The sequence below is a fragment of the Pezoporus occidentalis genome, unplaced genomic scaffold (genome assembly GCF_034315485.1).
Source record: "Pezoporus occidentalis ecotype Australia unplaced genomic scaffold, CSIRO_AGI_Poc_V1 ctg259, whole genome shotgun sequence".
NCBI classification, from domain to species: domain Eukaryota; kingdom Metazoa; phylum Chordata; class Aves; order Psittaciformes; family Psittacidae; genus Pezoporus; species Pezoporus occidentalis.
Window position 1 is genome coordinate 212,469 of NW_026914491.1, and position 22,429 is coordinate 234,897.

The following is a 22,429-nucleotide window of genomic DNA, read 5'->3' on the forward strand; positions in this document are numbered from 1 at the left end:
ACACACTCCTTGCCTGGGTCTCAATGTGTCCCTGCTTGGCAGTGCGGTGGCGGGGCAGCTCCAATGGCAAATCTTGCAATAGTAAAGCTTGCAAAGAATCAGAGAACACCGATTGCAGAGCACTGTCCTTATGGAGAAATCAGCCCTTACTTCACCCAGCACCTTGGAACATCAGTGCTCCCCAGTTATCTTCCCTCAGCCCTTGTTTTTGGCTGGGGTATGTGTTTCTCCTGGTAGGGTGTTCTGGACTATAGGCACTGGTAGAGTCTGGGCAACCCTTGTAGTCCAAGGGTGCCCCCAGAGGGGCGTAAAGGGCTGTGTCAGGCTGGAGGCAGGGGGTGGTCAAAGGCAGAAGCAGTGACCCTGGTATCTCTTTCTGCTCCAGAGATGTATCAGTTCAGTGTTGTTGAAACTGCCCCTGTTGGCACAGCTATTGGGAGGGTGAAGGCAGAGGACTCAGACATCGGGGAGAACACGGATATGACTTACCAGGTGAAGGATGAGGAAGGAGTGGAGATGTTCAAAGTCACCACAGACGGCAATACCCAAGAGGCTGTCATCACAGTGCAGAAGGTGAGAGCTGAGGAAAGCTGGCTGGTTATGGAGGGCACAGATCTCTAGGAGGATCCTTTCCTTTGGGAGCTCTTGCTGCTACGTTTGAGTTGAAACGAATGGTCCTCTGCTCCTCAACTGCAGTAGCAGTTGAATTTTTGTGCTTGCAGATGCAGGGAGAGACCTGCCTCTGTTCTGCCTGGATGGCAAAGCGCAGACCTGTGCCTGGGAGGAGAGGCTGAACAGAAGCAGCAGGGCAGTGCCTGCTGGAGCCTGCCCAGGGCTCCCTGGGTGGTAGCGGAGGGAGCCCTGCATAGGTGAAGCTCTGTGTGCGGCTATGGAGGGGACTGCTGGCAGTTGTCACTGATAGCATCTGTGAGGGAAGAAATATGCTCACCCAATTCCTATTCTGACCAACAGCGCTTTGACTGTATGTGGTTTTGGTGGCAAAAACAATCAAGCAAACACTTGATGCAGGCAAGGAAGAATGATTGTTCACCAAGGCCACTGCTTTCAGCTCGCATCCTCTGGGGAAATAATAGCAGGGTGATTAATGACCAAACCCCCGTGGCAGCACACACTGTGCTGTCTTCCCAGTGAATCCTGGCTGCCCGCAGCCTGGACACTGTGCTGGGGGGAGCAGGCTGGAGGCTTCCTCCTGCCCCCTCAGCGTGGGCACAGCGGGAGAGCTCGGGCTAGGGGAGTGGGTGGCTTTGATGGTGTCCCTGGTGTCTCTGGTGGAGGAAGGGGATCCCCTCAGCCTGGGTTTGGCTAACCCCCTCCTGCTGTCCCAGCCCCTCGACTATGAGTCGAAAAAGGTGCACACCGTTGTGCTGGAGGCCCTCAACAAGTTCGTGGACCCGCGCTTCTTGGACCTGGGCACCTTTCGGGACCAGACCATCGTGCGGGTCTCAGTGCTGGATGTTGACGAGCCCCCCGAGTTCCGGCCCCCCTCCAACCTGATGGAGGTCCAGGAGGATGCACACATCGGCTCCATCGTGGGGGTGGTCACTGCCCTGGACCCAGACACCGCGAATCGTCCTGTCCGGTAAAGCAGCCTCCTAAACCCCAGTGGGCATAGGGTGACCTGCCAGGGATGCACATGGCCTGGGGGCCGAGGGAGGTGATGGCGGGGGGGCAGTGTGGCTGGCAAGTGACAAGGGCTGCACGCGTGGCCGAGCTTGTGGGTGTGCTGTGGGACAGGCATTGGCAGGTGAGTGGCAGTCTGTGTGCGGCGAGAGCAGCCATCTCGCAGGTGACGGGTACGTCACTGCCAGTGATGGGTGTGTGAGTGGCAAGGGAGTGTCGGGGAGGGTGGCAGGGGGGAGACGGCACGCTCTTGCTGCTGACAGTGAGGTGTCTGACACAGTGGATGCCTGACACAGCCAGGGAAGGAACCAGCAATGGCGGGAGGCAGTGATGGAGGGTGACAAATGAGGTGAGGCTTGGGAGGTACAGAGCCACAGCTTTGCTGTGTGTGCTTGTGTGTGCATGTGTGCGCAGGGATCAAAGATCAGAGGAGTTTATATTTAGGCAGGGGACAGACTCCAGGCAGCAGCTTATCAGCAAAGGACATTTCCCGTTTCTATTTAATTTGTGACTAAAGAGATTGTTACCTTGTTAAATTGCTGCTACCTGAGGCACAAAGCAGTTTCTGGCTCTGCCAACTGGCCTGAGTCATGAGCAGTTGGGTTGGAAAACTGGTGTTCAGAAAACGCCCTCAATGTGTGGAAAGCATGGCCAGAGCGTGTGTTCTCGTGCCAGCGGCACAGCTGCAGGCACGCTTCAAAGGGGCAGCAGTGCCTTTGCCTTTCAGAGCTCTGCAGGGAGCACATCCCAGGCAGTGGTAGACTGGGATGGAGGAGGACATGGCCAGGCAGGCCTCAGTTACAGTACTGATCCCTTTTAGTGATGTCCCCACATGGTTGCTTAGGGTGCTGAGGCTCCAGTGCCGTGTAGCCATGGAGAACTCTCTTGTTCAAGGTGGGGTATGGGGTATCTCTTGATCTTCATGTAAATTGAGATTAAGACACTTTATAAAGCTCAGAAAAGAACTTACACTTGGCAAGCTGCCATCTACAGATGCTTGGCAGCTTGCAGAGAGTATTGTGTGTCAAGGCTAGGTGCTAGAAGTTGTCTTCAGGGTGAAAGTGAATGAGATCAGCCTTGGTGTGCACGTCTTGCAGCACTTCCAGTGGTCAGTGCTGTCTGTTGGATGTGTTCTCAACGTACTTCTGCTCACCTTCTCATGTGGCTGCCCTCTTCATTCAGGCTACATATCTGCTTTCTTTGTGGCCTGCCCTGAGCACATGGTTGTTGGCTTGTGCTCTTCAGATGTGTGCAGTCTTTCTGCACATCTGTGTGTGTATACGTGTGCATGTGCTTTTTCACTTGACTATTTCTAGCAGTGCTACAGAACATAGATTTTCTTTTCTGATCTGTAATTGTAGGAAAGGGGCCTTGGGGACAGAACTATTCATATTCTCGTTTTCTCTTGTTCTTTGTGCTGCTTCCCTGTGGAGCTTGTTGCATTGTTTGCAGACAGAACAAAAGAAAGCGGTGGAGGGAGTCTTTCTACTGCTGTGCAGAAGGTGGTGGGGACTCAGAGCAGACAGAGGCAGACTCAAGTACTCCTTAGGAACAAGAGGGTTAGAGCCCAAACCTTGCTATGTGATTGTGTCTCTTACAGTGTGCTTAGTGCCAGTCAAGGCAATGCCTCAAGCTCAGGCACAAGGGCCCAGCCAGCAGGACTCTCAGGCATCTGCTGCAGCTTGGGAATTGCGGTGTGTTTTCCCGTGTCAGGCCTGACACATTCAAATATGTGTCCTCCCTCCAGCTATCCGCAGGCAGGTAGCTCATCCTGCATCCCCCGTGCTCCCCTGTGGCACTCGGGCTCTGTCCGTCCACCTCTTCACTCCTCTCTGTTCTTGCCGTGTGTCTCCTCACTCCACTGCCCGCTCTCACGAGCAGCGGCAGCTCCATGCCTTGCGGTGCTCCCCTGTGCTTGCTGGGGTGCAGGTGGGTGACCATTCTCTGCCATTTCAACATGGACTAAGTGGAGATGCAGGTTTATATCGGTCGCACTGACATGGCACCCGTGCAGAAGGAAGATGCTGTTGGATCTCTCCTGCTTTCCTGCCCTCTGGCTAGCTCAGCAATTTAATAACATATTTTGCCGTGTAGGCAGCTGTTCACAGCTTCAGAATGATGCAGGAACATTGATGCAGGCATCCTGCAGCACCCTGCCAGGATGTGACACTAACCCGTCAGCAGGAGACTGCAGTAAGTCACCTCACATTTCAAGTGTTCTACTCCAAAGTACAGTCACAAGAAGTCAGCACTTGTACTTCACCTCTGATACATTAGAGAGCAACCGGTCCTGGCAGCATGACCAGTATTTGATCCTTGGCTCCTTGAAGTTAGAATGAACCCTTTCAAGTTGCTGCAGTTCAGTGGATCCCTTTAACTTCCTGATCCTCATCTGCCAGAGGTGGGAGCAAAGACGTGGCTGTGTTTCTGCAGTGGCTGCTCTCTCTCAGACTCTGATGCATGTGTTGGCTCTGCCCCGTAAACAGGGGAGAGCCACAACCTTCTGTCATTGCAAGACACGCTCTCCCCTTGAGTCAGGAAAGAGCAAGGATTGCCAAAGACAGCAGAGCAGAAATCAGCTCTGTCAGTGTTTCCAGGTCATGCTGACACCAGGCTGCCAATAATGAGGTTTGGGAAGTATTTTTAGCCAAATGGGAAAAGAGATGCCTTTGGCTCTTTGTTTCCATCCCTAGGCCAGCACAGCAGGGCTACTGCTGCACCACCTGGCCTGAAGCAGCTGCTGGAGACACGTTTCAGCCTGAGGCTCCCCTCCTGGTGATCTGCTTGTCCCACAAGGATGAAGACGCTTCATATGAGAGCAGACCCCTTCCACACAAGCCAGGCTTGTCCCTGAGACACTGCTCGCTGCCCCATCTGGCTGCATCTGGATGTAGAGCCCCTGGCAGCCGCTTACCCAGGTGGGAGGAAAGCTGGGGCTCAGGGTGTCCAGGGAGCACCCCACTGCTCTGGGCATGTTTGTCCCCAGCTTGTGGCTGCTCAGAGGGGGACTCGCTCCCTGCGGCACCAGGGCTGTGAAGCAGGGAGCGATGCACAAGTGCTGCATCTTGTGGGAACACAGAAACCCTCCGTGGTAGAGGCAGGAAATGCCTTTCTAAAGGACTAGTGCTTTTTATTTTATTCCATCCTTGTTTGTTGCCTAACAAAAGCTGGAACCGCTCTCTTTCAGAAGGAATTTAGCTTCCAGTTGGCTTTTTTGTCTTTAGCTGTACATTTCCTGGGTGTACTGCATTTTTTCTCAGCTAAGCCGTTGTATGAGGTAATACAGTGATAGACTGTCTGTGTATGTGAGCTTGTTTGTATGGGAGCCTTTTGTTTTTCTCTCTGCAGTGGGAGCCTGTGCTTTGATTGTGTGCAGTCCAGGCTTTATCAGCACTGGAAAGATGTTGCTTAGGATTTAAGGTTCTTGGAGATATTCTTGTTTGGCATTCACCAAATCCGGACACATGTGTTGGACATGGGCATTTTGTAGACTCCAACAGCACAGCAAGAACTACAACCTGCTTCAACACAAAAGGGAGAGGAGGAAAAAACCAAACACAACAAAAAGCTTTTCACACTGTGTTTGAAAAGCTCCCTGTTAACAAAACACATGGCATAAAATGTGCTCCTTGTTGCATTCGGGGGGGGAGAAGTGAAACAAACTGCTTGAGAAATGCATTCACAAAAAAGATGAGCACCGAGAAAGCTGTCTAAATTAAATAGTCACTTGTAACATCCAAACCAACAGGCAGTGCCAGCAGGAAGAGAGGAAAATGGATTACAAGGTCTGCATCCCAATCAGAACTGGGCAATGCAGCTCCAGATACGAAGCACCAGGCAGCTTTAGGAGGAACAAGTATATGTCCTATTTCTGAGTACCTGGAGGACCCAGGGGTTAATCACTACCTCTTTCTAGGTGAGAAGCACTGTTTGAGTTCAGTGGGATGGGTGAATATGAAGCTGGACGACCAGAAGTGGAGAGGCTTGTGATGGTCAGCACAGACTTGAGTAGGTAAAGATCATACTGCACAGTGATGTAAACTGAGCGCAGTGCCAGCCTCTCACTCTGCCTTCTCTAGAACCTGAGCTCTCTGGAGTCTGTCCTGTGTAGAGCAGCGTGGATTGGTTGTTCTGCAGGTCTGAGCCTGTTATGGCTGTGGCTTTGGGGGGAGGGTGGACATCCCTGTGCACCTCAGTCCCCAGCTCCTCAAGCTCCAGAGCCTCCACAGCACTTTGTGCAGCTGGGGAGCTCCTGGACTAACCACCTCCAAAGTCCCAGCGTGTAGAAGCAGGCTCAGCCCTGCTCTCATGGGATGCAGACAGTGCTGGCGCAGCATTGCGAAGGTGACAGCTCTCTGTACTGGTGGTGACAAAGGGACCAGATTTGCGGTTTGGTTTGTGCCCTGCCAGGGCCATGGGCAGTCAGTCCTCAGCAGGCAATTAGGAAGCGACAGAAGACAACCTCAGCAGCAAAACAATTAGAAGCATAAGAAAAGGTTACGAGTGGCATGACACAGAGTGCTCCCCTACCAGCCTCCTGCCCTCTGGCCATGCAGGCAGCCACTCTCAGATGTTCCCAGGCTCAGTGATGTCTCCCATCGCTGTTTTTTTTGTGTGCAGCTATTTTTTCCAGACATTTCTGTTTATGCAGCAATGACATGAGTGCGAGCAAAACAGGCATGTGCTTACCCGAGAAGCAAGGAAGGCATATGGAGAGTGAAGTGCTATCCTGAACTCTAACAGTATTAAAAAGTGGAATGGAGGACAGTGTGGAATGGATCAGGTGATGTGGGAGAACAGTGGAAGCAGTTACGCTATTGGAAAGATATTGGGTATTGTCATCCCCATTTCTGCTCCTCCTTCCAGCAGCACGGTGGACTGATGTGTACAAGCCAGAGTGGCCAGACCTCTCCTTTCCCTTTGTAGTGGGTGAGAAGAGTGGATGAGAGGCTGCAGTACCTGCCAAAACAGGTACTGTCCCTTCTGGAGCTGCCTACCTGCCTGCAGAGGCAGTTTCCAGCTGGGAGTTGGAGCAGAAAATGCAGGATGGCTAGGAAGTCCCTGGCAGTTGGTTCAGAGGTGCCTAGGCTTGTACCTGGCTTTGGGTGGCAGATTCCCATTGCCTCTAGATGTGAGAAGGGGGGAAGAAGTCAGACACATAGGTGTAGAACACGTGAAATTGTGCATGTGCCCAGACACAATTTCCATAGTGATTTTAACTTAACTACAAGCGAGTGCTGTTGTATTTTCTCCTCCCTGTGTCTGAAAGGGAGAGTGCTGTAATCTGGGTCTGTATAACACTTTAAATAGCGTAGAAATGCCTTTGTATGTGCCTCCAGCAGAGATGGAGCTGCCTGGCTGGGGGGATAGGTGCCCTCAGGGAGGCATTCTCATCTGCAGCTAGTTTCCCCCCAGGGCACAGAAAGGCACTGAGGTCATCAGTGCCTCTGTAGAGCAGTGGTCCTTGCATGCAGGTGAGCTGGTTGGTGTTCCTCAGCTGCAAGCCATATGGATGATAGAAACACAGGCTGCAGCTGGACTGTGCCAGGTGAGGTGCAAGCACTAGGAAGCTGCCTGCAGCATGCCTCCACTTTCCTGGACGTGCTTCGAGCCTAGAGCTGTCCTGCTCTGCTCCCCTTGTCTGATGTGGCCTCTCAGTACTGTCCTGTCTTGTTGGCTTTCCAGCTTGCTTTGTCCATAAATTTATCTTCCCTCTATTGTTAGACAAGTGACTGAAGGCTTTAATTTATTCACAGTCCTCCTTTTGATAATCTATCCTTTGTACTCTTTGCTGTCTTGTATTATCTAATTCTGTAAAGTGCTCTGGGATGCAGTCTGTGTGAAAGATGCTATACACAATAACATTATGCTGTATTGTTTGCAGTTTGATGGGCCTTCTGGGTTTCCAATTCTGATTGCAGAGGTGGTGGTTGTTATTTGTGCACAATCAGGTGTGTGCTCATTGGGGAGGGGATGGGAAGGGAAGTCCCATCCAGCTGAGGCCCTCAAGCACAACCTCAGCCTACCTGTGTGCTGCTGTGCCGTCCTCCAGGTCTCTCACTTGGGTGGGTGCTGTGGCAGGATCAGGAGGGAGGGTGGGAGGTGAGGTGGGCTCCTCAAGCCAGGGTGGCCTCCTCTGGTCTGGGTTGATGTTTCTCCTGAACCTGTAGTTCAGAAGCTTTCCTGAGTAATGAGTGGAGTTACAGGCCATGACTTTTATATCACTCTGTCTATGCTGAGCAAAATGTTACCATCTGAGTGGGTTTTTCCGCTTGTCCACAGTTTGTGCTTAGTTCTACTTCATGCACCAAAAGCCACACTTTAATTTGCTTGAGGGCTCTGGGCTTGCAACCTGGTAAAGCCATGGCTCTTGTGCACCATGCTGCAGCAGAGGAAAAGTGACAGTGGTGATAGAGCTGCTTGTGTTAGATCCCTGTTCTCCTGGGGCTAATGGCAAGTTTGGGCTTGGCACTTCCAGCTGTTCACGGTTTCCCCTTTTGCCTGGTCTCAGGTACGCCATCGACCGCAGCACGGATGCAGAGAGGATCTTTGACATTGATGCCAACACAGGTGCCATTGTGACAGGAAAGGTCCTGGACCGGGAGACGGCAGGGTGGCACAACATCACTGTCCTGGCGATGGAAGCAGGTGAGGTGGGAGTGCTGTGTGGAGCAGACAGTCTGTGCTGGGCCAGAGTGGAGCAGAGGGGAATATGCAGGTCCGTGCACTGTGGAGGTGACCAAGATGCAAGTGTTAGTTAATGCTGAGGTAATAAATAAATGCAGCAGCACCGAGCCTGACATCTCCCTAGACAACCTAAAAATACTCTTCCTGACTTGAGCGCTAATAAGGGAGCGGGGTCGAATAGTATATTTGATGAACTCTAATCAAATCTGTGTTATCTGTGCGCCGGCTCTGCCAGTCATCCAGTGCAGCTTGCTCCCTGCGCTCACCTCCAAGCGGCGCTGGGGCTCCCGGGGGGGCTGTGTTCATGTCACCTGCATCCGCCACGTGCTGGGGTGATGCCCCGTCAACTGGAGCCCTGTGGCAGAGATGGCTTCTGCTGGGCGCTCGCAGCGGGTGGGATTTGCAGCCTATACCTGCACATCATGTTTGTGGCTCTGGGTGCCCCCCCGCCTGCTGTGTGGCTGCAGGCTTGGCAAGGCACGGTGAGGAGTGGATGGGAGGTCCCGGCACTGAAGCAGTGGAAAGGGGCTAGAGGAGCAATGTTCTGAGACCCTGCGCTGGGAACAGGGGGCAGTGATGCTGCCAGAGTTGGTACTGCCAGGCTGCTGTGGCTCTGGCTGCAGTGCTTGGCCTCACCCTGCAGCCCACCAGGAAGAACTTCAGGCAGAGGATGAGGTGAAGCTTTCTGTCTTTTCTGCAATTAGCTTCTTTCTGCCCCTCCCATGAGAGGCCTGGTGATGGGCTCTTCCTTCCCTGAGGCCATGCAATCCTTTAGCCTGTGTTTACAGCAACTGCCAAACCTACTCCCACCCAGCTGGGAAAGCCGGGAGGGAGCATCTCAGTGGCTCGGGGGGTTTTGTCAGTTTATCTTCCCTCTGTGCTGGAGGTGGTGGAGCCCAGCATGGACGCTTCCAGCAGAAGTTCTGTTTGTCTTTTCTTCTCCAGTTCAGAAAGAAAAGAACAAACCTGGGTCCTGCTGCTCAAAGGAGCTCTGAATAGACTCCTTTTGAGGAATGAAAACAAAATAATAGCATCAAAGAGCAGGCTTTGCTTCCCCCCAGGGGTTTTGCTGGGGTAGGAAGCTGCTCCGGGCATCCTGCTGCCCTCCACTGAGTTTGCACAGTGCCTTGGCTCATGGGCCCTGCAGGTCCCGTGTGTGATGGTGCATCTGGCCCCTTGCACCCCACAGAGATGCTCTGTCTTACTCCTTAAGCCTGCAGATGGAGAAAGGGCTTCATCGAGGCACTGTGCTGGGAAGCACAGTAGGAAGCAGAAAGGCATTGCTGTAGTCTTCGAAGTTCTCCACATTTTGGACACAGCAGTGGCCAGGGCACTGGCACCTGCAGTGCTTTGCCACCCCACAGCTGCAAAGCACCTTCTGACATTGCAAAAGTGCACCAAGACCTGTCTGTCTGCAGGCAGGAGCCTTCCCCAGGCTTTGCTCCAAGAGACCCCTCAAGAGTTCTGGTGGTTCTTTCTTTGCTTGTTCTTCAGCAGGAAAATGCTGCTCAAATTCAAGGAGTTGGGTCAGGCCTTGGCTCGAGGCACAGAGACTGGTTCCTGCTGCCCTGCCATGGTAATCATCTGCCCTGGCTGGGCAAGGACCCAGGCCCTGCTGTCCTAGGAGAGGAAGGGGACTGCATGTCCCAAGCCCCTCTCTGTGCTGATGCTTTGCGCCTCTGGCCAGGGTGACCCCTGTGCTGTTGGGCTGTGGTGCTGTCATGAGACCTGCCCAGCATCAGGCAGCAATGGGCAGGCAAGGAGGGGACCACAGCGTTGCAGCGCAACTCAGCATCCAGAGGAAACACGAGGTGACAAGAATCAGAAGGACAATATTTACACACAGTGGCTGGGATTTCAGAGCAAGTCAGTAAACGCTGCAGCTCCCCTCCGGCAGGGAAGCCTGTCGTGCTGGATCGCTTCAAAAGCCAGCGAGACTCTTCAGCGCTCTGACTTCTCCTGTGGTGAGCTCTGACTCATCCATTTTAACTGCCCAGACGTTCCTCCCACTGACATTATCCTTAACGTTTTGTAATCATGAATTATTAATGACTGATATTGAATTTAAAGTACAATTTATGTCTGAATCCTCTGGTGGAAAGGGCAGTTGTAAAGGTGCGGCTGCCCAAGTGATGGAGCGGGGTTTTGGAGCAGGGCTCAGCGCGGAGTGGACACGGGGCTGGCGGAACCGCTGGCGTTGGCGTGTCCGTTGGTGTGTCCGGCGCGGCAGTGCCTAACACACGGTGTCTGGGGCTGGGGGGCTGGCGGGGCCCTGCGCGTGCTTGCCATGGGTGTGCGGGTTGCGGCTGGCTGCCACAGGCTCTGCTGCGAGGCCAGGCAGGACGTTAGCAGCTCCGGCAGAGGCAGGTGGTAAAATACCCTTCCTCTTTCCTTGCTGAGATGTGAGCTTTGCAGAAGGAATGAGGTGAAGCTGGTAGGTTCACTCCATTCCTGCCTACTCAATTCCTGTGGGGCTGTGCCCTCTCAATTCCCACGGCGCACCTTGCATGGGGCATGTTGCACCAAGGTTTTGCCTCCCTGCAACCTCCTCAAGCTGCTTGCCCTGTCAGCTGGCAGGACTGTCCGGAGAAGGGTTTAGCAAATGGCAGCTGATGGAAAGCTTGCCCGCAGGCAGCCTGTCTGTTAGGTTTGAGCAGCCTTGGAGAGCCCTGCCTGGGACCTGGTACTGCTGCAGCAGAGGCCGTGTCCAGGGTGCATGCCCCACCAACACACAACCAGAGAGCACGTGTGCATCTAAGGAGCAGTACTAAGAAGCTGCAGAAGGTGTCTGGCTGTAGCTATGAGGTCGCTGGGCTGGGGGCTGCAGGCAGGATGAGGAACAGGTCCCCCCCTGGAACAGGCACTCCCGAGCGTGAGCTTCCTCGGTGGCTTGTGACCAGCATTATGCTTGGCCTCGAGACATGGCAGCCAGCAGGAAGCATGGGGCTGTTCAGCCAATCTGGCTGGGACCAGGCCAAGCATTCCCAGAGATAAATCTTCATCTCCCTTGCAAGCTGTTTACCTTCCTTGGGCTAATATTAGTGATTCTCTTCCTGTTTTCATCTTTGCTCATGTAAAATGATGAGGCTTTGACTGCTGTGTCCACTGCTGGTAATTGAGATGATAAATCTTCCTGCTGGAGTCTGGCTTTAATCAGAGCATTGTGTTTGGATGCGATTTAATGACTCTCATGCTGCTGAGTTTGGGCAGGACTCCGGAGAGGTGAGAGCCATTTATATGTCACTTGGCTTAACTGCTGCTTCCACTTTGCTTCCCCTCAGCTGGGAGTCACGTTTTCAGCTCCAGCCTCTGATGTAGCTGGTGTGTCCGAGGAGTGGTACTCCTGGCATGCCCCTGCTTTGTCCTTGCCATCGGAGTTGGGCTTTGCAGGCAACTGCGCCCACATCTCCAAAACCACCCTGTGCTTCACAGCCATGGCGTGAGTGCTGGGGAGCAGAACGGCCCATCGCAGCCTTCCATTCTGCACTTTGTTCTCCCAGTTTGCCAAGATACAAGAAATAAATTCCACCCCTGCCTCTTCTTCCCTGCTAACGTGAACATTTTCAATTCAGTGCTGTACCAGTGTGGTCTCGATGCAGAAGAGAGCAGGTCGCATGCTGTGCACAGCAGCGTCCATGAACTGTTTCCACAGGTGCTGCAGCCCCAGGCTGCAGCCCGCAGTGCATTGGGCTTTACTCAACCTGTGCCTCAGAGCCAGGAAAGCTGCAGAGTGCCTTTCTGTGTGTGATGTCGCTGCATGGCCCTGTGTGCAGGCAGGAGGGCAACTGCATGTGTGCCTCAGCAATGGCTGAGTTTGGGGCTTCACGGCAGAGGTCTGGGTGTAAAAATGCAAAGTGTTTTAGGTGAGTTTGCGTAAGGGTCTGGTGGGGTAAGGACCGGATCCCAGTGTAGCAGTAACAGCAGGTCTCCTCTTTTCCTGCCATGGCAGGGATGGCCAAGGATCTCAGCAACCCCTTCCCATCACTGCGCGCTCTGCTGCAAAGCTTTCAGCATTTGAGAGTAGCTTCCTGGGGGAGGTCGGTGTTGGTCCTGCAGAACCCAGGGAGAGGGCACGCTGCTGATGTTCTGCATCCAAATATTTTACACAACAATATTGTCCTGTTCAGATTACTCTCGTGCTCAGTTAATTTAAGAAAAACCACTTTGGGATGTGGCTGCAGGTTCAGCTGGTCTGTTTGAGTCTGCCTGTAGCACTGAGGCAAGTGCCACTGCTGAGCATGGGAGCAATGGGTGGCAGAGCTCCATCCCCTGCCCCGGCAGGCTCCAGTGGCTCCGAAATAATTCAGCCTGTGTTGGCAAAGGCAGCTGCCTGTCCTCAGCCTGAAGCTCCCGTAGTGCACTGCTGTGCTTCCAGCATTTCCCCCTTCTTCTGTGTATTTTCCATGTCTCTTTCAGATTAATAGCATTCCAGCTCCTGAAGGAAATGCAGAAAAATGGCATGTTTAATTTTAATTTAGGAAAGCGTTTAGGTAGCAGCCTAGTTTCCTCACTGCTGTCAATCAGGTTTTCTCAAGGCTGACATCAATTAGTTTAAAAATATTGAATGTAATTTTGCCTGACACAACATATTGCAGCCACTGCAAAATATAATTTATTTTAGAAGAAGAAATAATTGAACTAATTTGCATGTCAGTCAGCTGAGCTGGGATACGGAGGAGAGGCGCTGCAAGGGAAGGTGACTGGTTTTCCTCTCCCGTCGCACTTGGCCCGGCCCGTGCAGCCTCCACTGCACACTGGCTGCGCGCTGCGTGCAGAGCCCTTCCAGGGTGTGTTTCTGTGCCATCCTGTGGCCCCTGTCCACCCAGGACATTAATTTCTGTGTGCTGCAGCCTGTGAAGAGGTGCGTGCACACAACTGGTGTGCGCGTAGAGGAAGCTTTTGGCCTTGCACATCATGCCTTTCATCACAGGCATACTCCAACAGTCTGAATTGCGCTTCTGACCATCATAAGATCAGTTTATGCCACATAGTTACAGAAAGCACCTCTCATATGCTTTGGAGTTAACTTTTCTCAAATACATCTAACCATATTTTATATTTTCCACCCATAAATCCAGGTACTGCCTCAAAGGAAAGGGGGAAGTTGATAAGTAAAGCATTGAGGAACCTTCAAATAGATTACAGTCCAGCCAAAATAAGAAGAAGCCGATGTGTGCTTCACTGAAAGAGTAGAAAATCATGCAGTGATTGCATTTTTAGCCTTGATGTTCCTGGAGATGATGAATTTTAACCCTGTCACTGAGCCACGAGTAAGTGTGAACCTCAGGGTTCAGCAGCTTCAGAAGGGGCAAAAGGAGAGGGGGTTTATGACAGGACAGCCGTGCTTCAAGCTGTGCTCAGGGCAGCAGGATGTTAGTTATGGCTCTGGCAGAGGGTCGGTGTGGGTCCTTGGCACATAGATGAACCCACTCATGTGCGTGCCATAAACCATTCCTGGCAGCTGCTCACTGATGATGGGGATGGGGCTAGGCCTATGGGTACGTCAAGCTCTAAAAGTACTGGCCCTCCTGATGGGGCTGTGAGAGGTCTTGAAGGGAAGTGGCTGCGCTCAGGCTCACCCAGAGTCCACCTTGACCCCACAGAGCCCCCGTGGATGTGCCATGCCGAGAGGTCCTGGGGAGACTCGGCAGCACTGGGATCGGCTCCCGCTCACAGCTTGGGCACTCTGGAACTGCTCCTCCCGGTTGTGCGTAGGAAGGGAAAGAGATGGGGTCCTCCCTGCTCTTTTTGCCTTTCCTAATCGTTCTCTCAGCAGTGCCTCCAGGGCAATGCCAGCCTGCTCAGAGCTGAGCAGCGGGGATGGCTGTCCGTCTGCCTGCAGGCTGGGGAGGGGGTGATGAGATGCTGTTGTCCTCCTTACAGGAACTGAGCCCTTTTTCCTCCTCATCTGTGGCGCCGTGGCCATCAGGCGCATCTCCTCCACCTCCCCTGGATCCCTTCCCACCCCGCTGCCTCCCCCTTGCTCTCTCCCTGAAAGCAATTGCAGTTTACTTCACTGCACCAACATACCTTTTAAAATAACACATAGTTCCAGGCTTTTAGTCACGACTTCTGCCTCCCTCCTCCAAATCTAATCACTAGAGCAGCTGGTCTGGGTGAGAGGGAGTGATAACGTGAGAACAGGGTGAAGGCAGCTCAGGGGAGGGGGCTTAGGTTCCTGGCTAATTATGGAGCAGCACTAAATCTCCTCTCCCCTGGGTTCTCCCCCACCTGATGGGGGGGGGGGGGGGGGGGGCAGCATTAATTTCATAGGCAAACAGGCAGCAGAGCTGCTGCCTGAGCGAGGGGAGAGGCATCAGGTCTGTCACAGTTGCAACCTCTGGGTAAAACAAAGGAGATGGGGCATGAGGGAGTTCTCATTTCTGGAAGTGCATGAGGTGCTTCAGAAAACATTAGGCTCTCCGGAGTGATTTATAACCTTACAGCCGAGGGCTCAATGTACCTTTGCAGCGCGTGCCTGCGCTGGAGCAGCACTGCAGTGAATGGAGCTGTAGATGCAATCCCTGTCCCATGTGCCAAGAGCAGCACCAGTGGGCGCAGCTCCGGCCCAGCAGCTCCATGCCCCAGGAGAGGGGAGATCCGGCTGCGGCCCCTGGGCTGGTGAGTGTGGGGTGCCCTTGGTCTTGCTGCATGACCCCCCCGGCACCAGCTGGCAAACAGTGGCGGGCTCAGTGCAAGCTGCTGATGGCAACGCAAGAACGGGTGTCAGTGTGCAAGGCTCGGTCCCAGGGCAGGAGCCTCCTGCCCTGACAGGCAGCGTTCACCCCCAGGTCACTACCATGTGCTGGAGGTGCTCTGATCACTGCCCTGTGCTCTTGGTTGATCCTAGGTCTTTCCTATCCCGGCTCTGCTCACTCGCCTCTCAGCTGCTGCTGCTAACCCCTGGGCTGTCAAGGTCAGGATCCAGTCAGGGTGCGATGCCCTCACACCTGGGTTTGCTCAGCCTTTCCAGGGTAGATCAGACCAACAGCAGCATTTTGGGAGTCCTTGTTGCTCAGCACAGCTCACTCTTTGCTGCAAAGCAGAGCAGGGAGACTGCGGGAGCCCACAGGAATGGTCTGTGCCATGGGACCCTCTGTGCTGGCAGCAGCTGCGTGGCTGCAGTGCCCTCTGGATGGGCAGGGGTGAGGAGGGTTTGCTCCCTGCTAGCAGCAGATGGCACTTCCTGCTGAAGCTCTGCTTCTTTCTGTGTTTCAGATAATCACTCACAGGTGTCGAGAGCCTCCCTCCGTATTCGTATCCTGGACGTGAATGACAATCCGCCTGAGCTTGCCACCCCATATGAAGCTGCTGTGTGTGAGGATGCCAAGCCAGGCCAGGTAGTGGGTATTCCCCAGCCCTTCTCCCAGGTTTCCATCAGTGCCTGCAGAGCTCTGGACCATGCCAGCCTGCCCGTTCTTCCCCTTCTGCCTGAACATCTTCCCATGCAACCACCGTCACGGCTTTGCTGGTGTCCCGCAGCTAAGCCCATCTGTGGGGCAAAGGCTTGTCCCTTGCTGTGGCAGCAGGCAGTGGTGCTCTGCTGGGCTGGACCTGGTGAGCAGGGCCTGTGCGCAGGGCTGCAGAGGCAGCAATGACACTCACCTCTGCTTTCTCCCCACAGCTGATCCAGACAATAAGTGTTGTGGACCGTGATGAGCCTCAGAGCGGCCATCGCTTCTATTTCACACTGGCACCTGAAGCCACCAACAATCACCACTTTTCCCTGCTGGATATCAAGGGTAAGCCCTGCTGCACCCTTCCCAATCCTGCTGCCTGTGGGCTGGGTGGCACTGCTGGCCATGGGGAGGGAGGCAGAGCTGTGGGCATATGGTCCGTCTATGCCGGATGGAGCTGAGGATCCTCCGGGCACTCCACAAGGCTCCTTTGCCAACCTGGAATGGTGGGACAGATCAGCTAGCAGTTTGGATTTCCTCAGGGAGGCTCTGCTAGCTTCCTTCTCTGCTGCCGAAGCTCCAAAGCTCCTCTTGCGCTGTCTCCTTAGGCTTTGTGTTTTCAGGGCCCTCGGTCCCTTTCTTGATGCAAAATCTCCAACCTGCCTGAAGGCAAGGACACGATGTGGATTTACAGATGAACATGCTCCCAGTTTGAGCATTGTGATTTATCTGTCCCGGAGTGCCGGTCATCCCAGGTCTGCCGTGCGGGTGGGCAGCCCCTGTGCCTCGACACAGGCTCGGGAGCCTGCAGCAGCCCTTGGGGTTACCTGGGATGTGGCCAGCAGAGCTGGATCCCCCGTTTAGGTGGTGGCTCAGGAGTACCCTCCCCTGGGAAGCTCCCAGTTCTTTGCATCTCTGGGCTGGGGGGCTCCCCATGATCCCAAACTGCCGATGTAACCAACAGGCTGTGATGCAGGATTTTTCTGGCTGAGCCCTCGCTTGTGGACTGCAGGGTCAGGCTTCGTGCGTGTGGACAATAACAACCCAGAAAGGTCGTTACCAGGCTGCTTCCTATTTTTGACTGGGCTTCTGAGTGAATTTAGGTGCTGATTGCAACAGTAAGTACAGCAGGGACCCTTGCACATACTGGGGTTTTATCCAGCCAGATATGTACTTTCTTGCCAAAGGAGCCAGCCCAGATGGAAACCAGCAAATCACATTAAAATACTTCTTTGTTTTCCAAACCCTTTTTTTCCTCTGTTTTTGCAGTTTCATCTATCAAAAGTCTGATTTAGTTTGTTCTGAGCTTATCGGAGGAACCTTCTGCCGACATAAGATCGTGCTCGCTCAGTTTGCTTCAGCATTATTAGGGATAGTCAAAATGGAATTTGCACCAGAAAGCTTCAGACACAATCATAGAAGGACCAGTAATGCTTTGTGTCTTAAAAAGTGCCACTGTCCCTGGCCCAAGTCCCTCCCTGGCACTCCCGGGCAGCTGTTCTCACAAGACCTTTGCTTCTTATCATCTAAGCAAGCTTAAATCCTTTGCAAGCTTTTGCCCCACGCCCAGTGATTAACTTGCTCGAAGGACCTTGTGAGGATGTGCCTAAGCGTGCCAGATTCCACCCTGCTGCCCATCCTCACCAGAGCTCTCCAGGAGCTCTGAGGAGCACGGGGCTGCACTCGCTGCCCTGAGCCGTGGCTGGTTCCGACCCCGGAGCCGTGGCTGCTGCTCCACCTGCCCGGCAGGAGGGACCTGTCCGGACGTGGTGGGGGCTGCCGGAGGGCACAGGGCATGGGCTCGTGCGCTGCTGCCTCCTCCAGAGCTGCTGCTCTCTTGAGTGGGATGAGGCTCTCGTTGCACCTTCGTGCTAAACGATCCCACAAACTCTGCATGTGGTGCAACACTGCATAAAATGAGTGAAAGCTGGCATCACCTCCCGCCTTCTGCTCTTGGGAAAACAAATGCTGTTGCTGCAGGGTTATTCCCAGGGTGCTTGGAGACCCTCCCAATTGCAAGCAGTGCTGTCTTCCACGGCAAGAGGAGGCAGCTGCCTGTGCAGATGGAGGCACCTCTCACTTCTAACATGCATGTGTTTAAGTGCTATCTCCCTTCTTTTGATTCCTTCCCCCTAGTCCATTGAGCACCTAAGTGTGCTCACCTTCGCTCCCTGCCCTCCTGGGTTCCTTTGCTGCACCCTCTTTTGCTCCCCCTCTTGCCTCGCTCTTGTGCGTTTGCCCCTCTTGCACTTGGCTCTACTCCTCCATATAAATATCAGTGGTGACAAACTGCTACCACCAGCCCATCTGTTTCTTCGTGCAAATTTGTAACCAGTTTTGAAACGTGATTTATAAATATTGCTTTTGCAGCCAAGGAGTGACACTGATGGATGTCAGCACAGATGGATTCTCTCAGCTTTGCTTAAATCCTCTCTTTTGCTTTGCACCTACTTCGCTCGGCCCCTGCAAGCCATCTCAGGAGGGTGACTTGTCGTCAGTGCGGTAGAGATCAGCATCCACTTGGGAGAGCTCCCTTTACCATTCTTCAGGCAGGGCAAGAGCCCCAGGCTGTGGCAGGGCTAGCAGCTGGGAGGAGCACCAGTGGCTGCAGCACTGCTGGGCTCTTAGAGGGCTCCTCATGGAGTGTGGAGGAAGACTGCAAGGGTTTTGGAGAAGGCCCAGGGTGATGGATGGGGCATCCTGTCCATCAGATGAGGAACTTGAGGATGGAGTACCTGCCGGTAAGTGTGGTGGTCACAGGGCAGGTCTCCTGCAGCCTGATACACCATGGTATGGTCATGGTGCTGCTGCTCACCCAGACCCCACTGGGTCAGGTCCCGCTGCAGCCAGAACAGCTCAGAGTGGGGGTGGCCCTTGCAAGGTGCCTGCAGTGAACATCTGCAGCCCCGTTCGTCACCTCCCAGCAGCACCCAGAGCTGCCTCTGATGCTCCAGTTCAGGGATACAGGAGCGAAAGGTGACCCTGCAGGAAACTGCACTAGCTGGATTAGAGCCACTTTGCACAAGTCAGGCTTCTAGCAATACTACCATTTCCGGTGGGTATCTCTCCTTCCTTGATCTTGCTCTGTCCAAGGGAGTGCTCAAGCACTTCCTAATTCATCGCACAAGGAATAAATGTGTCATGTGTGGTAACAACAGCCGCAATCAAGAAGGAAGATGCCCAGCAAATTAAGGGGCGTAAGGAAGAGATAAAACTGGAAAAGCTGACCTCACCCAGCTCCAGTTGGTGCAATTCCAAAGGCATTCACCATCCTCTGCCTCCCAACTTGCCTTTTGCTGCATCTTTCTGGCCTGAGAAAATTGATTACAGCAGGATCAAAGGCGATTAAAGCCTGAAATCATACTCTCCAAGAAATGCTAATTGTGTTGGAAGGGAGGGTAGAAAGCATCCGAGCCCAGCAACCTGGAGGGGGTGGTAGATAATATGGAGTGACACATGGAGCTACTGACTCCAGAGCTCAAGGGCTAGGCAAGCAGATGTCTGAACTCTCTGCAGGTCTCATTAAGAGTATGTAACGGGTGATAGAAGATCAGAAAATCCTAACAATCAAAAGCAAAATGTTAGGATTCCAGGATTGCCTCAGGATAGAGAAAGCCTCCTCCAGCCCCGCAGGGATGTTGTTGTTAGCATGAGCAGCTCAGACACTGGTCTGACAGTGAAGTGAAAAAGAGCATCGAATCTGTGTGGGGCTGAGCAAAGGCAAAGAGCAGGAGTGGTCTGGTCTGGCCCAGAGAACCTGGGAGAAGGAAGAGGCAAAAGAGAAGAATCAGATTCTTCTTCTGCAGCTGCTCCTGCCTGGGGCTGGAGGGGTCTGAACGCACCTCCCTGGAGCCGGCGTGCCTGGGCACCGGAGCTGCAGAACGGCTGCCAGAGCAGGGAAAGGCACGTGCTGGTGGGGTCCTGGGGCATGGGAGAGGGCATGGATGTCGAAATCCAAACTGGAGGTAGCTTGCTCCCTTCTGGTCTCCTAACACTGTTTAAGATTGAGTTATGGGAAGGATTTATTATTTCTATCTTTGAAGCTGCCAAGAGCCTCTTTGGAGACAGAGTCTGAGAGACAGAATTCCTGTATTACTCCTAGAGTACCACCAGAGTATATTGCATTCTTGAGCTTTCCTCTTGCAGCAGTATTGACTGGTCCCTGCATTCTTGACTCATCTTGATTTCTGGCTTGTCTGCTCCTCAGAGCAGGCAGAGGTGCCATCTCCTGTCCGTTGCACAAGGTGATATGATGTGACATGGGATAACATCACTGTGTGGTCAGGAAGAGGGCGGCGTAGGAAACCTGCAGAGGAAATGTCAGTTTGTGCAGCAAGATGGCAACGATAGGAGAAGATTTGGCTTGAGGCTTCAGAGAACACATGGCATGACCGTTAGAGTGGTGTGACCACAGCGCAAAGTACAGCCTTGGAAAGACAGGCCAGGAAAGCATAAATGTAGTGATTCAAATGCATCTGTGCAGGAAAGCTGTGGATTAACATCTGCTCGAATATCAGTACCACTGCCTGGGAAATGCTGTTCCTCAACCTCGTGACCCCAGAACTGGACTTAAGAGAAAGCTGCTACAGAGGAAGAGATGCGAGAGGCCGCTGGGCCAGGCTTGCCTGGCTTTCCACAACGACTCAGGCTGTGCTGATACAAACAAATCTGCACCAAGACACATTCTGAAGCAACTGCCTTCAGTCAGCAGCATGTAGAAAAGCAACTGTGCAGAGAAATTACGCTGTTTCATAGGAGGTTTGGATGCATTTTCCCAGATCTGGGCAAAATTTTCTTTACGTCTATGGTCAGATAGACTACGCTGCATGGCAGCAGCAGTGCTTTTTCTGGAGTATCTCACAAAGAAATACAGAAGAAGTTTGGGAATAACAGGGGTGTAACTATGGAACAGAGAAGAGTTATCCAGGTGCTTAGGAAGCTTGGGCACAGTGGTGGCCAGCAGGGAGGTAGCTAGAGCCATCCCAGCGCCTGAAGTGAACTGGTCTCAGCTGGACTGGGGTCTGACTGGCCAGCCTTGGTAAAGCAACATCATAGGTGGTGTGAAATTCCTGTGGATCTCCGTCCTGTGGGAAGTGCTCACATCACCTTGTTCAGGAGAAAATGGTATTTGAAATACTGGTTTGTAGTTGTAATGTTTCTCTCTCTCCCTAGCACCAAGTCTGGGGTTATGGGGCAAGACTCAGCCCCTCCTGAGCTGAGCTTTCTCAGAGCAGAGCTGTCTGTTGTGCTGCTGATATATTTAAGTACTAGCTGCTTTATTTTCACTTTGAGAGTTCAGCAGTGAGAATACTTCTTCCCCTACTTGGCGGTGAGGGGGCTCAGCGGTGCGATGTGCTGCCTGAGCAGTCTCAGCTGAGCTGAGGTTAGCGGCTGCCTCTCTGTGACTTGCACATGTATTTCCCCTTGATTCCTAGAGATTGTTTCTAAAAATATGGTGTGCCTTGTGGCAAGTCCCTCACAGGAGCTGGAGCTGGCTGTGAACAGAAGGGGAGTCGCCAGCCTTCTGCTGCATTTCCAGGGAGGTGAAGAGCTGGAGCTGCACCGGCGGTTTCGCAGTGCTGGAGGGATGCTCCCTGGGCGGCTGCGGGAGCTCCCAAGCACAGCGGTTTATCACACCCAGGCCAGACACAGGCTGAGCAGCACGTGGAGGTACTGGGCTGTGTGCCAGGGTCCTCTGATCCCCAGCTCAGGCTTAGCTACTTGACTGCTGTGGTGGTGCCAGCAAAGGCGAACTTCCTGGGGCAAGGGCCAGAGCCTTGCTCACGCACGGTGAGGTGGTCTGTCCCGTTTGTCCTGTGGCTTTATCTCCCCTGGTTCCAGATGCCCAAGGCTTATGTTTAGCTGGGCAAGCTAGGAGTTAGTCCTTGGCCTCTTGCTAACCTGGTGCCATTAACATTATTTATATGTGCCTCCTATGCTGCAGCAAGCTGATCGAGCAGCACTCAGTGAGATCTGGTTACCTTTGTGTGAAGGATTAGCATAACAATAATTATTTTCCTCTCTCATCCTTAGTAGGTAATAGGCAGCTTCTCAGCAGACTCCGCTGCTGGTGCTCCCCAGTGGCTATGCCAGTTGCCTCTGTGCTGGTGCCACATCTCAGACAAGGTGGCCACGTCTGGCAGGACCTGGTGGCTGCCCAGGTAGAGTCGGTGGTCCCTGCCTCCTGTACGGAGAAGCCAGGCAATGCGTGTGGTGCAGAAAGGTTGTGCTCTCCAATCTGGGTGATGCCCTCCATGTGCTGGGGACACTGCAGCACTCAGATCACATCTGACTCAAAGCATGGGTCAGTGCTGGGTGTGCAGCCTTGCAGGCAGCGAGCTGACATTGTGTGAAGTGTCTCCCTCTGAGGCAAATTATCCCCAGATCGACTCGTGCAAGCATTTGCCTTATGCTATCTTGTGCTCTGTGCTCCTAAGGATGTTGCCTGCCTGAAGTCTTCTGCTGTGAGCAGGGATAAGTGAGGTTACCCAGAAAATTCCTTTAGTGGATAAAAGATGCTACATCCGAATGAAGAGTTTTGTCTAGTGACCTGCAGCACAGTTCTGTGTGCATGAGTAAGATCTGGTTTTGAGTATCGCCCTTGTGGCATTCAGTGCAGCCTCCTGATGTTGGCTGGTGTGGTCTTCTCTCCAGTGTCCTTGCCTTTCCCACGTTGAGCTCTTCAAGGCAGACCTGGGCTCTGA

At 53.3% G+C, this 22,429-nt stretch overlaps 1 protein-coding gene across 3 annotated transcripts in view; it reads left to right on the plus strand.

Annotated features, from left to right (window-relative positions):
• CDH22 (cadherin 22) overlaps positions 1–22,429 on the plus strand; it is a 50,852-nt gene that overhangs the window by 24,740 nt on the left and 3,683 nt on the right. For all 3 annotated transcript variants that reach the window (XM_062623748.1, XM_062623750.1, XM_062623749.1), the window contains 5 exons: positions 386–573; positions 1,347–1,600; positions 8,153–8,289; positions 15,547–15,668; positions 15,953–16,070. In XM_062623748.1, coding sequence (XP_062479732.1) covers positions 386–573; positions 1,347–1,600; positions 8,153–8,289; positions 15,547–15,668; positions 15,953–16,070 — 819 coding nt within the window. The remainder of the gene's footprint in view (positions 1–385; positions 574–1,346; positions 1,601–8,152; positions 8,290–15,546; positions 15,669–15,952; positions 16,071–22,429) is intronic.